The sequence below is a fragment of the Dasypus novemcinctus genome, chromosome 23 (assembly GCF_030445035.2).
Source record: "Dasypus novemcinctus isolate mDasNov1 chromosome 23, mDasNov1.1.hap2, whole genome shotgun sequence".
NCBI classification, from domain to species: domain Eukaryota; kingdom Metazoa; phylum Chordata; class Mammalia; order Cingulata; family Dasypodidae; genus Dasypus; species Dasypus novemcinctus.
In genome coordinates this window covers 17411352-17424265 of record NC_080695.1, presented here as the reverse complement: position 1 = coordinate 17424265, position 12914 = coordinate 17411352, and the positions used below count along the sequence as shown (strand labels likewise).

The 12914-nt window shown below is 41.1% G+C and overlaps 1 protein-coding gene across 1 annotated transcript in view; it reads right to left on the bottom strand.

The window, feature by feature from the left end:
- Positions 1–1225: 1225 nt before the first annotated feature.
- YWHAG (tyrosine 3-monooxygenase/tryptophan 5-monooxygenase activation protein gamma) overlaps positions 1226–12914 on the bottom strand; it is a 39598-nt gene continuing 27909 nt past the window's right edge. The window contains exon 2 of the mRNA XM_004448275.4: positions 1226–4668. Coding sequence (XP_004448332.2) covers positions 4012–4668 — 657 coding nt within the window. The 3' untranslated portion in view covers positions 1226–4011. The remainder of the gene's footprint in view (positions 4669–12914) is intronic.

Genomic DNA, 12914 nt, shown 5'->3' with positions numbered 1-12914 from the left:
GCCATTCCATTTCTCAGTCACCTACCTGCACAGAGGCTGCCTGGTGCTAGGAGATAAAGCTCAGGGGGTCAGAAGATGCGGGCTCCAAGTGCGCTAAGTGAGTTGTGTTGACCTGAGACCACTATCTTCACATCTGTACTTGCCAGTGGCACTCTTAGGATGTTGACTGACAAAGGAGCTACCTTTGGTTCATTTGTTCAGTACATGGTAAAAGCTTACTCACAGCAAAAGGTTATTATTTCTGAAACAAATTGAAGCTTCGTAAGAAATTAAAAAGTCAACTACTTCCACTGTGTGCTCCCCCCTTCTACAGAAGCAAACACAAGTTGATGGAAGAGTAAAGCTCCAGCACTCCTTCTGCAGACAAACCTCTCAATGGCCAGTCAAGGTAGAACACCCCCACCCCCACCCAGGGATGTCATTCGTTTGTGGTTCACACTCTCATACAACTGCCTTCAGCAACAGTGGTCTGTTGAGAGCTCAACCCACACCAAGCAAGGCCTGGAGACCACTTCAGAAGAACTAAAAAACACAACACAATTTATTTATGATTACTTTTAAATGCAAAGAACGACCCTATCCAAGACAATATTGGATCAAACAATAATGGACACCTAAATGATAACATAATGAACCAGTAGGCACATGACCCAGTACTCAAACCTACAGATCCCCTGCTACCCCCTATCTCAGTAGTAATTTGTCTAAGGGTCAAAAGGAGCCATGATGCAAACTCAGGTCTGTGCATCTCACAAATTGAAAGCCCCAGGAAGGCTCTCAGATATCAAGCTGAATAGTGCTTTTTCTTTTTTTTCCCCCAAGAAGGTATGGGGGATTGAACCCAAGACCTCATACATGGGAAGCAGGTGCTCAACCACTGAGCCACATCCACTCCCCAATGAGAACCAGCCCTCGTTTGTTTTTAGGAAGTACTGGAGATTGAATCTGGGACCTAGTACATGGAAAGCAGGTGCTCAACCACTGCTTCCCATGCTCATTTTAAAAGAGGAAAGTAGAGGCGCAAAAAGTACAATGATTTTCCAAGTCCAGCAAACCCAAGTATGATTCTCAGTTACAGGTGCATTCCAATAGTTACCTGTCTTGCCCCCACCCCCCCCCAATTCAACCTCATTCCCTGGGCGGGGGAGGAAGAGAACACCCACATCTAATCAAACCTTCAAAAACAGAGAGAAAATTCAACTCATTGAATAAAACTTAGCAGTACTGACATCAGATCTGTAAGTTTATTTGCTCAATGTATGACAGCTACATAATGACTCACATTCATGATATTCCATCACTGAGGAAAACTGCTAAGAATGGTCCGTGTGTGAAATAATTCCTTAGAGAAACACGGAGTTGGAAAAATAATCACTGATTAGACCTTAAAAATAGTTCACTGCATAACATGACAAAAAGCACAAAGGCTCATTCAGAGAACATAGGCATTGTTCTCCTACACTGTAATGGTTATAATTTCACCATGACAAACACCAGACATTAAGATTAAGCTAACACTGGTGTTTCTTTTACTCCCCCCCCCTTTAAAAACAAAATATATAACTGCATGTCACTATAGCAACATCCAAAACAGATCAATTTGTTACGATCACTATTTGGTAGAGCAAACTTTACCCCCAAAAAAGGAAAAATTAAATTAAAAAAAAAAAAAAAAAACTTTAAAAAATTTGAAGACTTAAATTTTTGTCATAGGAATACATAACACCTACAGTATAAGTTAATAAATTTCAAGCTACTGTATAGAAATACAACACTAGCATGCACAATATTTTATCAATAGAGTAATGGAGGGGTAATCATTTCACTGGAGAGATAGTATCATAGGCAAGTGCATTTCTTTAAAAATAAAGAAAAGAAACCATTCAAGCTGCTTAAATATCAAATCTCCCTTTCCCCTCTTCATTTTTAGCCCTCAAGTATTTTATCTTGCATTATTCTAAAAAGCAGCCAGAGCCAAAGCTGAAATTTAAAAGAAAAATAGGTTTTGTAATTCCAGTAAATCATTTCCAAATGTTATAAGGAAAGACACAACACTGCTCACTTGACATGAAGATAAATGAAAGAAAGCCCTGCCCCACCCCCCAATCTTTCCCCATCCACGGCATTTACTCTAGACTCCTGCAATGGCACAAAAGCTGCAAAGCTTTCTTTTGTTGATTCTTCGGGTGGAGTTAATTGGGACTCCCGCTCCAGCACATGGAGGGGCCTTCTAAGGAAAGTCATGCTGGGTAAACTGCAACGTCAGAGAGTACACTGATCCCACGTCATCGCATTCTTCTACGTCATCGCATTCTTCTACCGTCACTGTATCTGGACCCTGTTAGGCATATTCATCTCCTAAGTACATGCTCAAATTTGGTATTAGCAAAAACATGGGTCAAGTTTTTCCTCAGTAATTACTCACACCTCCCCTTGCCTACGTAAAACAAATAAATAAATAAAGCAAGTCCGATGTCATTACTTAATTCTTGAGAGTTCACACTGTTACTGATTTTTTATATCTCAGCACATGTATACAAGTCATGTTTACACAAAGATTGATTCAAAAATGAGAATGAGGGACTTAGGGCTAACTGAAAACAAATTTGTGGCAATAGCAATGTAGTTTCCTTCAATTCCAAATTGTGCACTGATTGCACAAGAGAAGTGACTCTCCAACATCTATGCTTTCACTAAAAGAAAAAAATATATAGAAAAAGTTATGGTCAAACAGGAGTATTTATTACCTGATAATGATTTTAGTTTATCTTCCTACAAGTTACTTGGGGAAGGAGTGTTTTCCCAGGAAGAAAGACTGACACACATACAAGGATCCCTAAATTTGACAATGTTTATGAATACAACTCTTCCTTTTGGATTTTCCTACCACTAAAGCTTCTAGCACCTGAATTTTCACACTGCACCACAAACTCTCAGAATGACCACGCAACTTCTACAACCCAACAGCACCTACAACCCAACTGGGTGCCATCAGCATCAGGTACAGTGGGAAAAATCAAGTGAAAAAGTGAAATGGCAGTATAATCCCTGAGGAAGAAGCTGTGGCATTTAAAAAAATCAGAATGTTCTTTGAAAATACCAACACAATAAATGACATACAGACCTGAATTTTCTGTTTTTGTGGTGTTTAACATTTCTATTAAAGTGGTTAAAATTTTTGTGGTGGATTTAAGTTAAGAGGAAAAAAGGACAAAAATCCCACAGCCAACCTGCCAAGCACCTGTTAACTAAAACGTAAAGTAGCTTTAATTCTCCTCAGGCAAGTTTTTTTTGGCCCAGGAGACAGATAACACCAAAACCAACCTGGATAAAGCTGAGTTAAGAGTGTAAAGCCAAAAAACACTAGTAAAGAAAAATATATAGTCAACGGCTTGATGTTACATATGGCTGTAATGTAGATATACTGTAAACTGCAATTTAGTGTTAATACTGTCAACTAATCAGAGACTTCAGGAAACCGGCAAGGCCTAAACCATAGGATAAATATACCTTATGTTCTAAGTCTGTCAGTTTGGGATCTAAACTATTCCATGTCTGGTAGAGTACACCCTGAAAAAAATGCACAGCTAAAACAGATGAGATAGAAAGTACCCAAAACTTAAGACAAGAGCATATGTACAAAAAATTCTTACTGGAACCACAGAACTTACTGAATGAGGGCCATTCCATTTAAGTTTTCTTTTCATCTTAAAACCCTATCATCTAGCAATAAGTTAAATTAAAGACAGCTCCACTTGCATTCATCTACAGAACAGTCCATATGCCAGTGTGAGGCTGCTATTCCAATACCAGCACAGCTAGCCTGACTTTCCACTAGTGGTATTTTGGCAAAAATGTCAAAGAGGCAATCAAAGACAGGACAGGTCGTGGGTTTCTCCCTAGGAAGGTCACCCCTCCCTTTCCCTCCCCCACCCGACCCCCAACTCATGGGAAAAAAATAAAGACTGCAGTAGTAGCATCAGCGTGCGCAGCCAGTCCACCTGGGGGGCCTTAATTGTTGCCTTCTCCACCATCGTCGTCTTGCTGATCGCTTGTCCAGAGCGTGAGGTTGTCACGGAGAAGCTGCATGATGAGAGTGGAGTCCTTGTAGGAGTCCTCGTTGAGAGTGTCGAGCTCGGCGATGGCGTCATCAAAAGCGGTCTTGGCCAAGTGGCACGCTTGCTCTGGGGCATTCTGGATCTCATAGTAGAAAACGGAATAGTTGAGAGCAAGGCCTAATCTAATGGGGTGAGTAGGCTGCATGTGCTCCTTGCTGATCTCATGGGCCTCACTATAGGCCTTTTCAGAGGACTCCACAACCGTCGCCCTTTTCTCTCCTGTGGCTACTTCGGCCAGGTAGCGGTAATAGTCCCCTTTCATCTTCAGGTAAAACACTTTACTCTCATACTGGGTCTCGCTGCAATTCTTGATCAGGTAGTTATCCAGCAGGCTCAGCACATCCTGACATACTGCTTCCAACTCCTTCTCTATTTTCTCACGGTAAGCACGAACCATCTCTATCTTCTTCTCATTACCATCTGCAGAGGTCTTCTGCTCAATGCTACTGATGACCCTCCAGGAAGAACGGCGTGCCCCGACAACATTCTTGTAAGCCACAGAGAGAAGGTTTCTTTCTTCATTGGACAGGGGCTCATTCAGCTCTGTCACCTGTTGAGAGTACAAAAGAGAGAGAAGTTATGGCACAGATGCTGTCAATTGAGTTAAGAATATCTCCATGCCACCAAAAACACAGAGAGATCGTTCAGTCAATTAAAGTGACTGCCAGAAAAAGAAGTTATGCTGTGTGGGTATATGGGAAGGGAGGTGGAAGGGATCAACACAGGAGGAAATAAAAGCTGCTTGATCACTGATGCCTGAACCCGTTTCCTCCCTGGAACAGGACTCGTGCTTACTGCATAGCTGTTCCATGGAAGAACTATCAAGTCCAGGTCTTTGATGACACACCAAATTTGCATCTGAACTGCAAAAAGTCTACAGAATCTCTCCTTTAAGGTTACATACCATACCAATCCTAAGAATTTTAAGTACATATGGGTTGTATACCACAGTAATTTATTAGGAAGACAGAATGCCTGATGAATTCCTCCGAGCCCTGCCCTGTCTTATTAAATTTCAGTCCCATCCCTTCTGGGTGAGAATATTACTCAACCTTTAAGGGGACCTCTCCTCTGAGAAACAAGGAGGCTTTTCTGCTCTTGTGATAAAGCCATATGAATTACGAATCTCAGAAAACAAGTAAAAAACCCAGGGCTGGAGTCTGATCATTGAGATTATTTATCAAGTGGGGAAGAGCTATTTGCTGTAGTGTCTGATTGACACAAATTAGCAATACAAAAGAATGGAGAGGTGAGCAAAGTACTTCTGAGCTGAGGTGACCAAAAGGAATTAGTGCTTCTTTCAATGGGCATGTCTAAAAGGTTTCTGTCTTCCTCAGTCCAAAGACTAATCACCTTCAGGAAACTAGAGCAAAATCATTCCTAGGTACTATATTTACATTTATTTGAATTAATACCACCTGATTTCTGTGACATCAGAGTCATATACCATTAAGAATATGAGGCGGTGGACTTGGCCCAGTGGTTAGGGCATCCATCTACCACATGGGAGGTCCGCGGTTCAAACCCCCGGCCTCCTTGACCCGTGTGGAGCTGGCCCACACGCAGTGCTGATGCGTGTAAGGAGTGCCATGCCACACAGGGGTGTCCCCCATGTAGGGGAGCCCCACGCGCAAGGAGTGTGCCCTGTAAGGAGAGCCGCCCAGAGCGAAAAGAAAGTTCAGCCTGCCCAGGAATGGCGCCGCCCACACGGAGAGCTGACACAGCAAGATGACGCAACAAGAGACACAGATTCCTGTGCTGCTGACAGCAAAAGACGCAGCAAAAAGACGACGCAGCAAAAAGACACAGAGAACAGACAACCCGGGTGGGGGAAGGAGAGAGAAATAAATAAATAAATAAATCTTAAAAAAAAAAAAAAAGAATATGAAATAGGTATTTTAAGTGAAGGGCAGAGAGCTCTTACATTTTGTTTCTATTCTGAAGTCACATACAGAGCCAAAATGTTACCTCTTTACATCCCTATCCACCTTACATAATGCAATTAAAAATATTCCCGAGTCTGTTTTTTTTTTTTTTTTAAAGATTTTTTATTTCTCTCCCCTTTCCCACCCTCCGCCCCCGAGTTGTCTGTTCTCAGTGTCCATTCACTGTATGTTCTTCTGTATCTGCTTCTATTCTTATCAATGGCACCCGGGAATCTGTGTCTTGTTTTTGTTGCATCATCTTGTGTCAGTTCTCCATGTATGCAGCGCCATTCTTGGGCAGGCTGCACTTTCTTTTGCTCTGGTCGGCTCTCCTTACAGGCCGCGCTCCTTGCGCGTGGGGCTCCCCCAGCGGGGGACACCCCTGCGTGGCAGGGCACTCCTTGCATGCATCAGCACTGCGGATGGGCCAGCTCCACATGGGTCAAGGAGGCCCGGGATTTGAACCGCGGACCTCCCATGTGGTAGGCGGATGCCCTATCCATTGGGCCAAATCCGCTTCCCCTGAGTCTGATTTTAACAGCAAGTATTTCCATCCGACTTCATGGCTCTCAATTACAAAACTCATTTCTTCTTCACAATAAACATACTACTACTCCATATTACCCTTAAAAGCAAAGTGTGACCTATTATTTATCTGGTCAACTGCAGCTTCTATTATATCTAAGCTGGTATATAATACTAATAAGTTGGTAGGTAAAAATCACAGGATCAGGAACCCTAAAACTTCTGCTCTTTTTTAAGTTTTAAAGAACACTGAACCTACTTCATCGGCCTCATTCTCTCATCTGTCTGTGGCTCCAGTCCTAACAAGTTAACAGCACAAAACTAGGCTCTTTTCTGCTTCTGTCCCTTTGTATTTCTGCTTCTGCCTAAAATACCCCCACACTGTGCTTGCCTGGCAAAAATTTACACAAGCCCTCTCTATAAAGCCTTCTCTTCCTCTATGCTCCCCTCTGCACACAGTTAAACTGACTCCTTTCTCCTTAGAGGAAGGTCCTTCTGTAGACTAACCATAGCACATCTGATAACAGGCACACACACGCACAAAACTACTTGGGACAGTTGAGATTCCAAGAAACTTTTTTCCCCTTTGTTTCAATTATTCAAATTCAGGATGTTTTTGTGTGATTTATTCATCTTTAAAAAAAGATAAAACAATGAAAATGAAAAAAAATTAGGATGTATTCCACTTTTATAAATAAGGAAATATGCTCAGTGAACTGATTTAATTAATCTAGTCAGAGGTAATTAAATCAAAGCAAACTAAATAAATTGAGAACTTGTTTGAGTTTATTGCAAGCAGTTATTCTTTCAAAGAATCATGCCTCTACTTATTACTTTCAAAAGAGCCAGCAAGGGGTATATACTAAAAAAAGAGTCCATAAACTGATTTTTTGTTTTTAATGTTAATATTTTACTATACATTATTGATTGTCCATCATGCTACAGAACAATGGTACTTTTACCAGACATGACCTAATGAAACAAACTGCAGAATGGGGAAGAGTTTGGTTTACTGAAATTGAGAAACCAAGGCAGAGGTATTCTTTGCTCCACAGCCCTTCTTCCCCCTTTCCCTGAGTAAGGAAGCCCATCACCTTAACCAATTTTTTCTCTATTCCAGGCCGTGGATGTACTATTTTTTTTACCCCTCCCTCAAGAGTACAGTCCTTCTAGTTAAGTCGTGACACAGAGACCAAGAAGACCCGAGGTAAGCCTGAGTTCCACCATTTGCTAAGTGAACATGGGCAAGGCGTGCCATTCTCTGGGCCTCAGTTTTCGTACCTGTAAAACGGATTTGTGACTCTTTCATTATGCTATTATAAGAGTTTATCAGACAAATGTCAAAGTGCTCTTGACACGGTAAAGTGCTACAGGAATGTAAGCAATCACGTTCGAGAAGACTGAATTCTTTTTTTCCCTTCATTTTTATTTATTTCTATTTTTTTAAATTTGAATAATTTTAAGTCTCACCACTGGAGTTCCACCTCCTAGTTTATCTTCATATAATGAGTATCCCCTCTCCATTTCATCCTGTTCTATGTTTTAAGCTCAAACTTCCTTAATTACATCATTTCCTTTCCATAAACTTTAGTGTTGATTATACAGCCCCCCAAAAACTCCCCAGACTGGCTTTCAAAGAAAACTAAGGCCTTTAGGTCTTTGTAGGCTGTGACACTGCTACCAAATAACCACAGCCTATATTCACTCAATGTACAGATGCTAAAGACTAGCCACAGTCCTTAAAGCAACCTGAGAACTGTTTTTGCAAGGAGAATCTAGAGTGCCTCAGGCAAATGACATCAAGTTCTGGCCTTTCCCCTAAATCATCATGTCCTTATTTCAAGAGCCAGAGATAATTAAAAGCTTAAATTACCTCAGCAGTACACTGTACTTTTAGGTCTTCTCCTAAGGCAAATGTAATTCTTCTGGGCAGCCCAAAGGTACCAATTTGTTCTTATGTAAAGTTTGTCTAGTTGCCTTAAGCAAACTGGAACATGGAGATTGTGAAATGCCACTATCACCTTTAGATACAGTAACTCAACCACATTTGGAGCATACCCCAATGTTTTCTGCCAATGAAAAACTAAGTTAAAGGGGAAAACCTTTAGCTGAAAAGAATCTGCTCCAAGGAAATTTTCTCTAAAAACCCTGAATCCAAATTTTAAAAGATCCTTTAGATCAAAATGACTTGTATAATAATTCATGTGTGATGGTTACATGGAAATAGAGATCCTAATCATACTAGTCTCCAGCGTTAAAAGATAATTTTTAAAAGGGATGAAACATTTATTCCAATACTGTTCCACAAAGGTTTAAACAAGATAGAATGACTACTCAAATATTCAAAGGGGATAGATATATATATATATCATTTGGGAAGGGAAGATAACATTTTCAAAACAGTTGTTGAAATATTTCTTAAGAATCGTTTCTAAGAACACAATATTTAATAACATGGCCCCAAAATAAAAGCACAAGTTTTTATTCCTATCATGTTCTGCTTAAAAACAAAAATTAAGATTTCTCTACCTCTAAACTCCTATGGTATTCAAATTTGTCAGTGAGTTAGAGCTCTTAAAAATGGAAAAGCATGAGTAAGAGAGGTTCGAATTTCTAAGTTATCCTTACCAAGAGTTAAAGAACTAAAATTTCCCAAACCCCACTAGTGTCAAATGATTGCCCCTAAGAGTTGATGAGGAACAAAATATTTTCTACCTAAGATTAGCAACCCTTGAGATTCTTGGAAAGCTACTCAGCAAATTTTCTGACCTTAAGTCCTGGAGCATCAGGCCATTCACAGTATCTTCAAAAACCTTCAATTATAGTGAACATAACTTGATATTTTTAATTTCTTAAATGAGGTAAAACAAATTAGTCTTTAAAAATTTCTATTTTGCTGGATCTTGCATAGAAGGTACAAGGTAATAGTAATAGGCTGGTTATAAACACACATTAAGACACACTGATGAAATGCTGAAAATCTTCACAAAGAACGAATGACATTCACATCTGAAAAATAAGCTAGTGACTCTATATTTGGCCACACCATGTATTTATTTGTCCTCCTAGAATATGGGAATACAACTGTCTGGATGGACCAAGAGGCCACAAAAAGGTGCATGCACTGATTCCTCAATATGAACACCCTAAAGATAAAGATGACAACATGCAAGAGGTGCACATATCCCTGCAATGTATACAGCACCTACGTGCTGTGCAGGCAGTGGAATAAATCGCTGCAAATGAACTTGACACAATTCTGCTTGATTGTACCTAATGGTATTTTCTGATGACCTGGGTTCTACCAAGTAATAAAATGAAATTTTGAAAGTAACCTGAAGTCTAATTTACTCTGTGCATAAAAGAGTAATAAACACAAGGGAAGCCAACATGCCCAGTGACTGAGTGCCAGCCTCCCACTTAAGAGATTGGAGATTCAATCCCCGTCCCCATACGTGAAAAAAAGAGTAACCACAGCAAGCCTGAGACTGCTATTCTTAGAAAGACTTGCCCTGATTGTGGGAGTCATGGTCCAGCCACGATTCCAACAGAGGTCGGGAGCAAATCAGGGAAGCCAGCCTGGGTCACCACAGTAGCTGGAGGGCTGGCCAGAGCTGGGCCCGGTGAGAGATTAAGAACATAATAGTGAAGCGGATTTGGCCCAATTGATAGAGCATCTCTGCATACCACATGGGAGGTCCAGGGTTCAAACCCAGGGCCTCCTGACCTGTGTGGTGGGCTGGCCCACGCGCACAGTGCTGATGCGCGCAATGAAATGCCCTGCCACGCAGCAGTGTCCCCGGTGTAGGGGTGCCCCATGTGCAAGGAATGTGCCCCATAAGGAGAGCCGCTCTGTACAAAGAAAGCACAGCCTGCCCAGGAGTGGCGCCGCACATACAAAGAGCTGACGCAGCAAGATGACGCAACAAGAGACACAGGTGCTAAGTGCCGCCGACAAAAATACAAGCAGACACAGAAGAACACACAGCAAATGGACATAGACAACTGGGATGGGGGGAAATAAAGAAAAAAGAGAAAAAGAACAGAACAGACAACAAGAAGAAAACCAATAGAATAAACTTTTGAAGGAGCATCTCCACTCCTGGTATCATGGTAAGGTTCTGAGGGGATGTCTCCCAGGGATACTTATTTGAAGGAGCCTGTGAATGAGGCCAAGGTGGAAAATCAGAGGAAAAATTCTATGCACATTGTACCAACTGGCAGAAAGCCTGACTGCCAAGCTCTCAAGATTTATATCATGCATCAGAAGAGACAACATTATTTCTGATTTCCTGTCTGCTTAATCATTTACTGGCAGAGGGATATTCAAGTCTCCAACTATAATAGTGGATTTGTCTATTTCTTATTTTGGTTCTTTAGTTTTGCTTCATGTATTTTGGTACTTTTTGTTGGATGCAAGCACACAATTGTGAATAAAGCCACTATGAATACCAGTGTGCAGATGCCTGTCTCAGTCCCTGCTTTTAGTTCTTTTGGGTATGTACCTAGAAGTGAAATTACCAGGTCATACAGTAATTTCATACTTAACTTTCTGAGGAACTTAGACTGTCTTCCACAGTGGCTGCACCATTTTACATTCCCACCAGCAGTGAATGAGTGTTCCTATTTCTCCACATCTCCAACACTTTTACTTTTGTTAATGGTGGACATTCCAGTGGGTGTGAAATGGTGTCTTGGAGTGGTTTTGAATTGCGATTCCCTAATGGCTAATGATGTTTTCTTTTCATGTGCTTTTTGACCATTGTTATATCTTCTAGAACCTTTGCTTACTTCCAAATATGGCCCATTTTAAAATTTATTGTTGAGCTGAAGGATTTCTGTCTTAAACTGTTACCAGATTTAAACAACAACAACAAAAAAGGCCTGCCCTTGGCTGGAGTCTGGGGCTTGAATTTCAAGATGGTTCCCACCATTCCCATCAGGGAGTGGCTCACTGTGCCTAAACTGTGCAACAATGTGGTTTATGCTAAATACCATAATTTCTTCTAAGAGTTTTGAAATTTTGACCTGAGGTAGGCAGAGCTGTACAAACAGCTCCCAACAGAATCTTCAGGCACCAAGTAGAGTTGCTTTCCAGGTAGGCAACGTCACATGTGTTGTCATAACCTGTTGCTGGAGGATTAAAGGGCATCTTGTGACTCCACTGGGAGTGGACTCCTGGATGCTTGTGCCTGGTGTCCTCTGGACTTTGCCCCACACACCTTTTCCTCTTACTGATTTAGCTGTATAGTTTCACTGTAATACGTCATATCTATACTAAGCCACACTAAGTCCTAAGAAAATCATTGAACCTGGGAATAGTATTGAGGACCCCCAATACATTCTGTCTAGAAATCTTGATATAAAATGTTCCATAAGATTTAGTGACAAAAAAATAAATGTAAAGGTCACTATTCATCAGTAATTCAACAAGCATTCACTGAGCATCTAGCATAGATATCACACTGTGCTGAAGAGAGAAAACTTAATGAGCCAGGAACAAAAGGTTGTATACTATATGACTCAATTTTTGACTATCCAGAAAAGGTAAACTCCACAGAGAAAGAACACAGACTGATGGTTGCCAAGGGCTGAGGAGGAAATGCTTAATGAGTGCAGTTTCCTTTTGGGGTAATGAAAATGTTTTGGAACTTGGTACAGGTAGGGGTTGTAAATTTAAATAATTTGCTTAGCTATGTTAAAAATTTATAATGGATAAACAAAATGTGGTATAAACACGCAATGGAATTATTCAGCCATAAGAAATGAAGTTCTGATACAAGCTACAACATGGATAAATCTTGAAAAAAGTATGGTTTAAGTGAAATAAGCCATATATAAAAGGACAAATATATGATTCCACTTAATAACTAGATTATGCCAATTCATACAGACAGAAAGCAGATTATATGTTACCAGGGGACTGGGGAAGAAGAAATTAGTTAATGCTTAATGGGTACATACAGAATTCCATTTGGGGTGATGGAAAAGTTTTGATAATGGATAGTGGTGCTGGCAGCATAACATTGTTTTTTTTTTTAAAGATTTATTTATTTATTTAATTTCCCCCCCTCCCCTGTTGTCTGTTCTTGGTGTCTATTTGCTGCATCTTGTTTCTTTGTCTGCTTTTGTTTCTTTGTCCGCTTCTGTTGTCGTCAGCGGCACAGGAAGTGTGGGCGGCGCCATTCCTGGGCAGGCTGCACTTTCTTTTCACGCTGGGCGGCTTTCCTCACGGGCGCACTCCTTGCGCGTGGGGCTCCCCCACGCGGGGGACACCCTTGCGTGGCAGGGCACTCCTTGCGCGCATCAGCACTGCGCATGGCCAGCTCCACACGGGTCAAGGAGG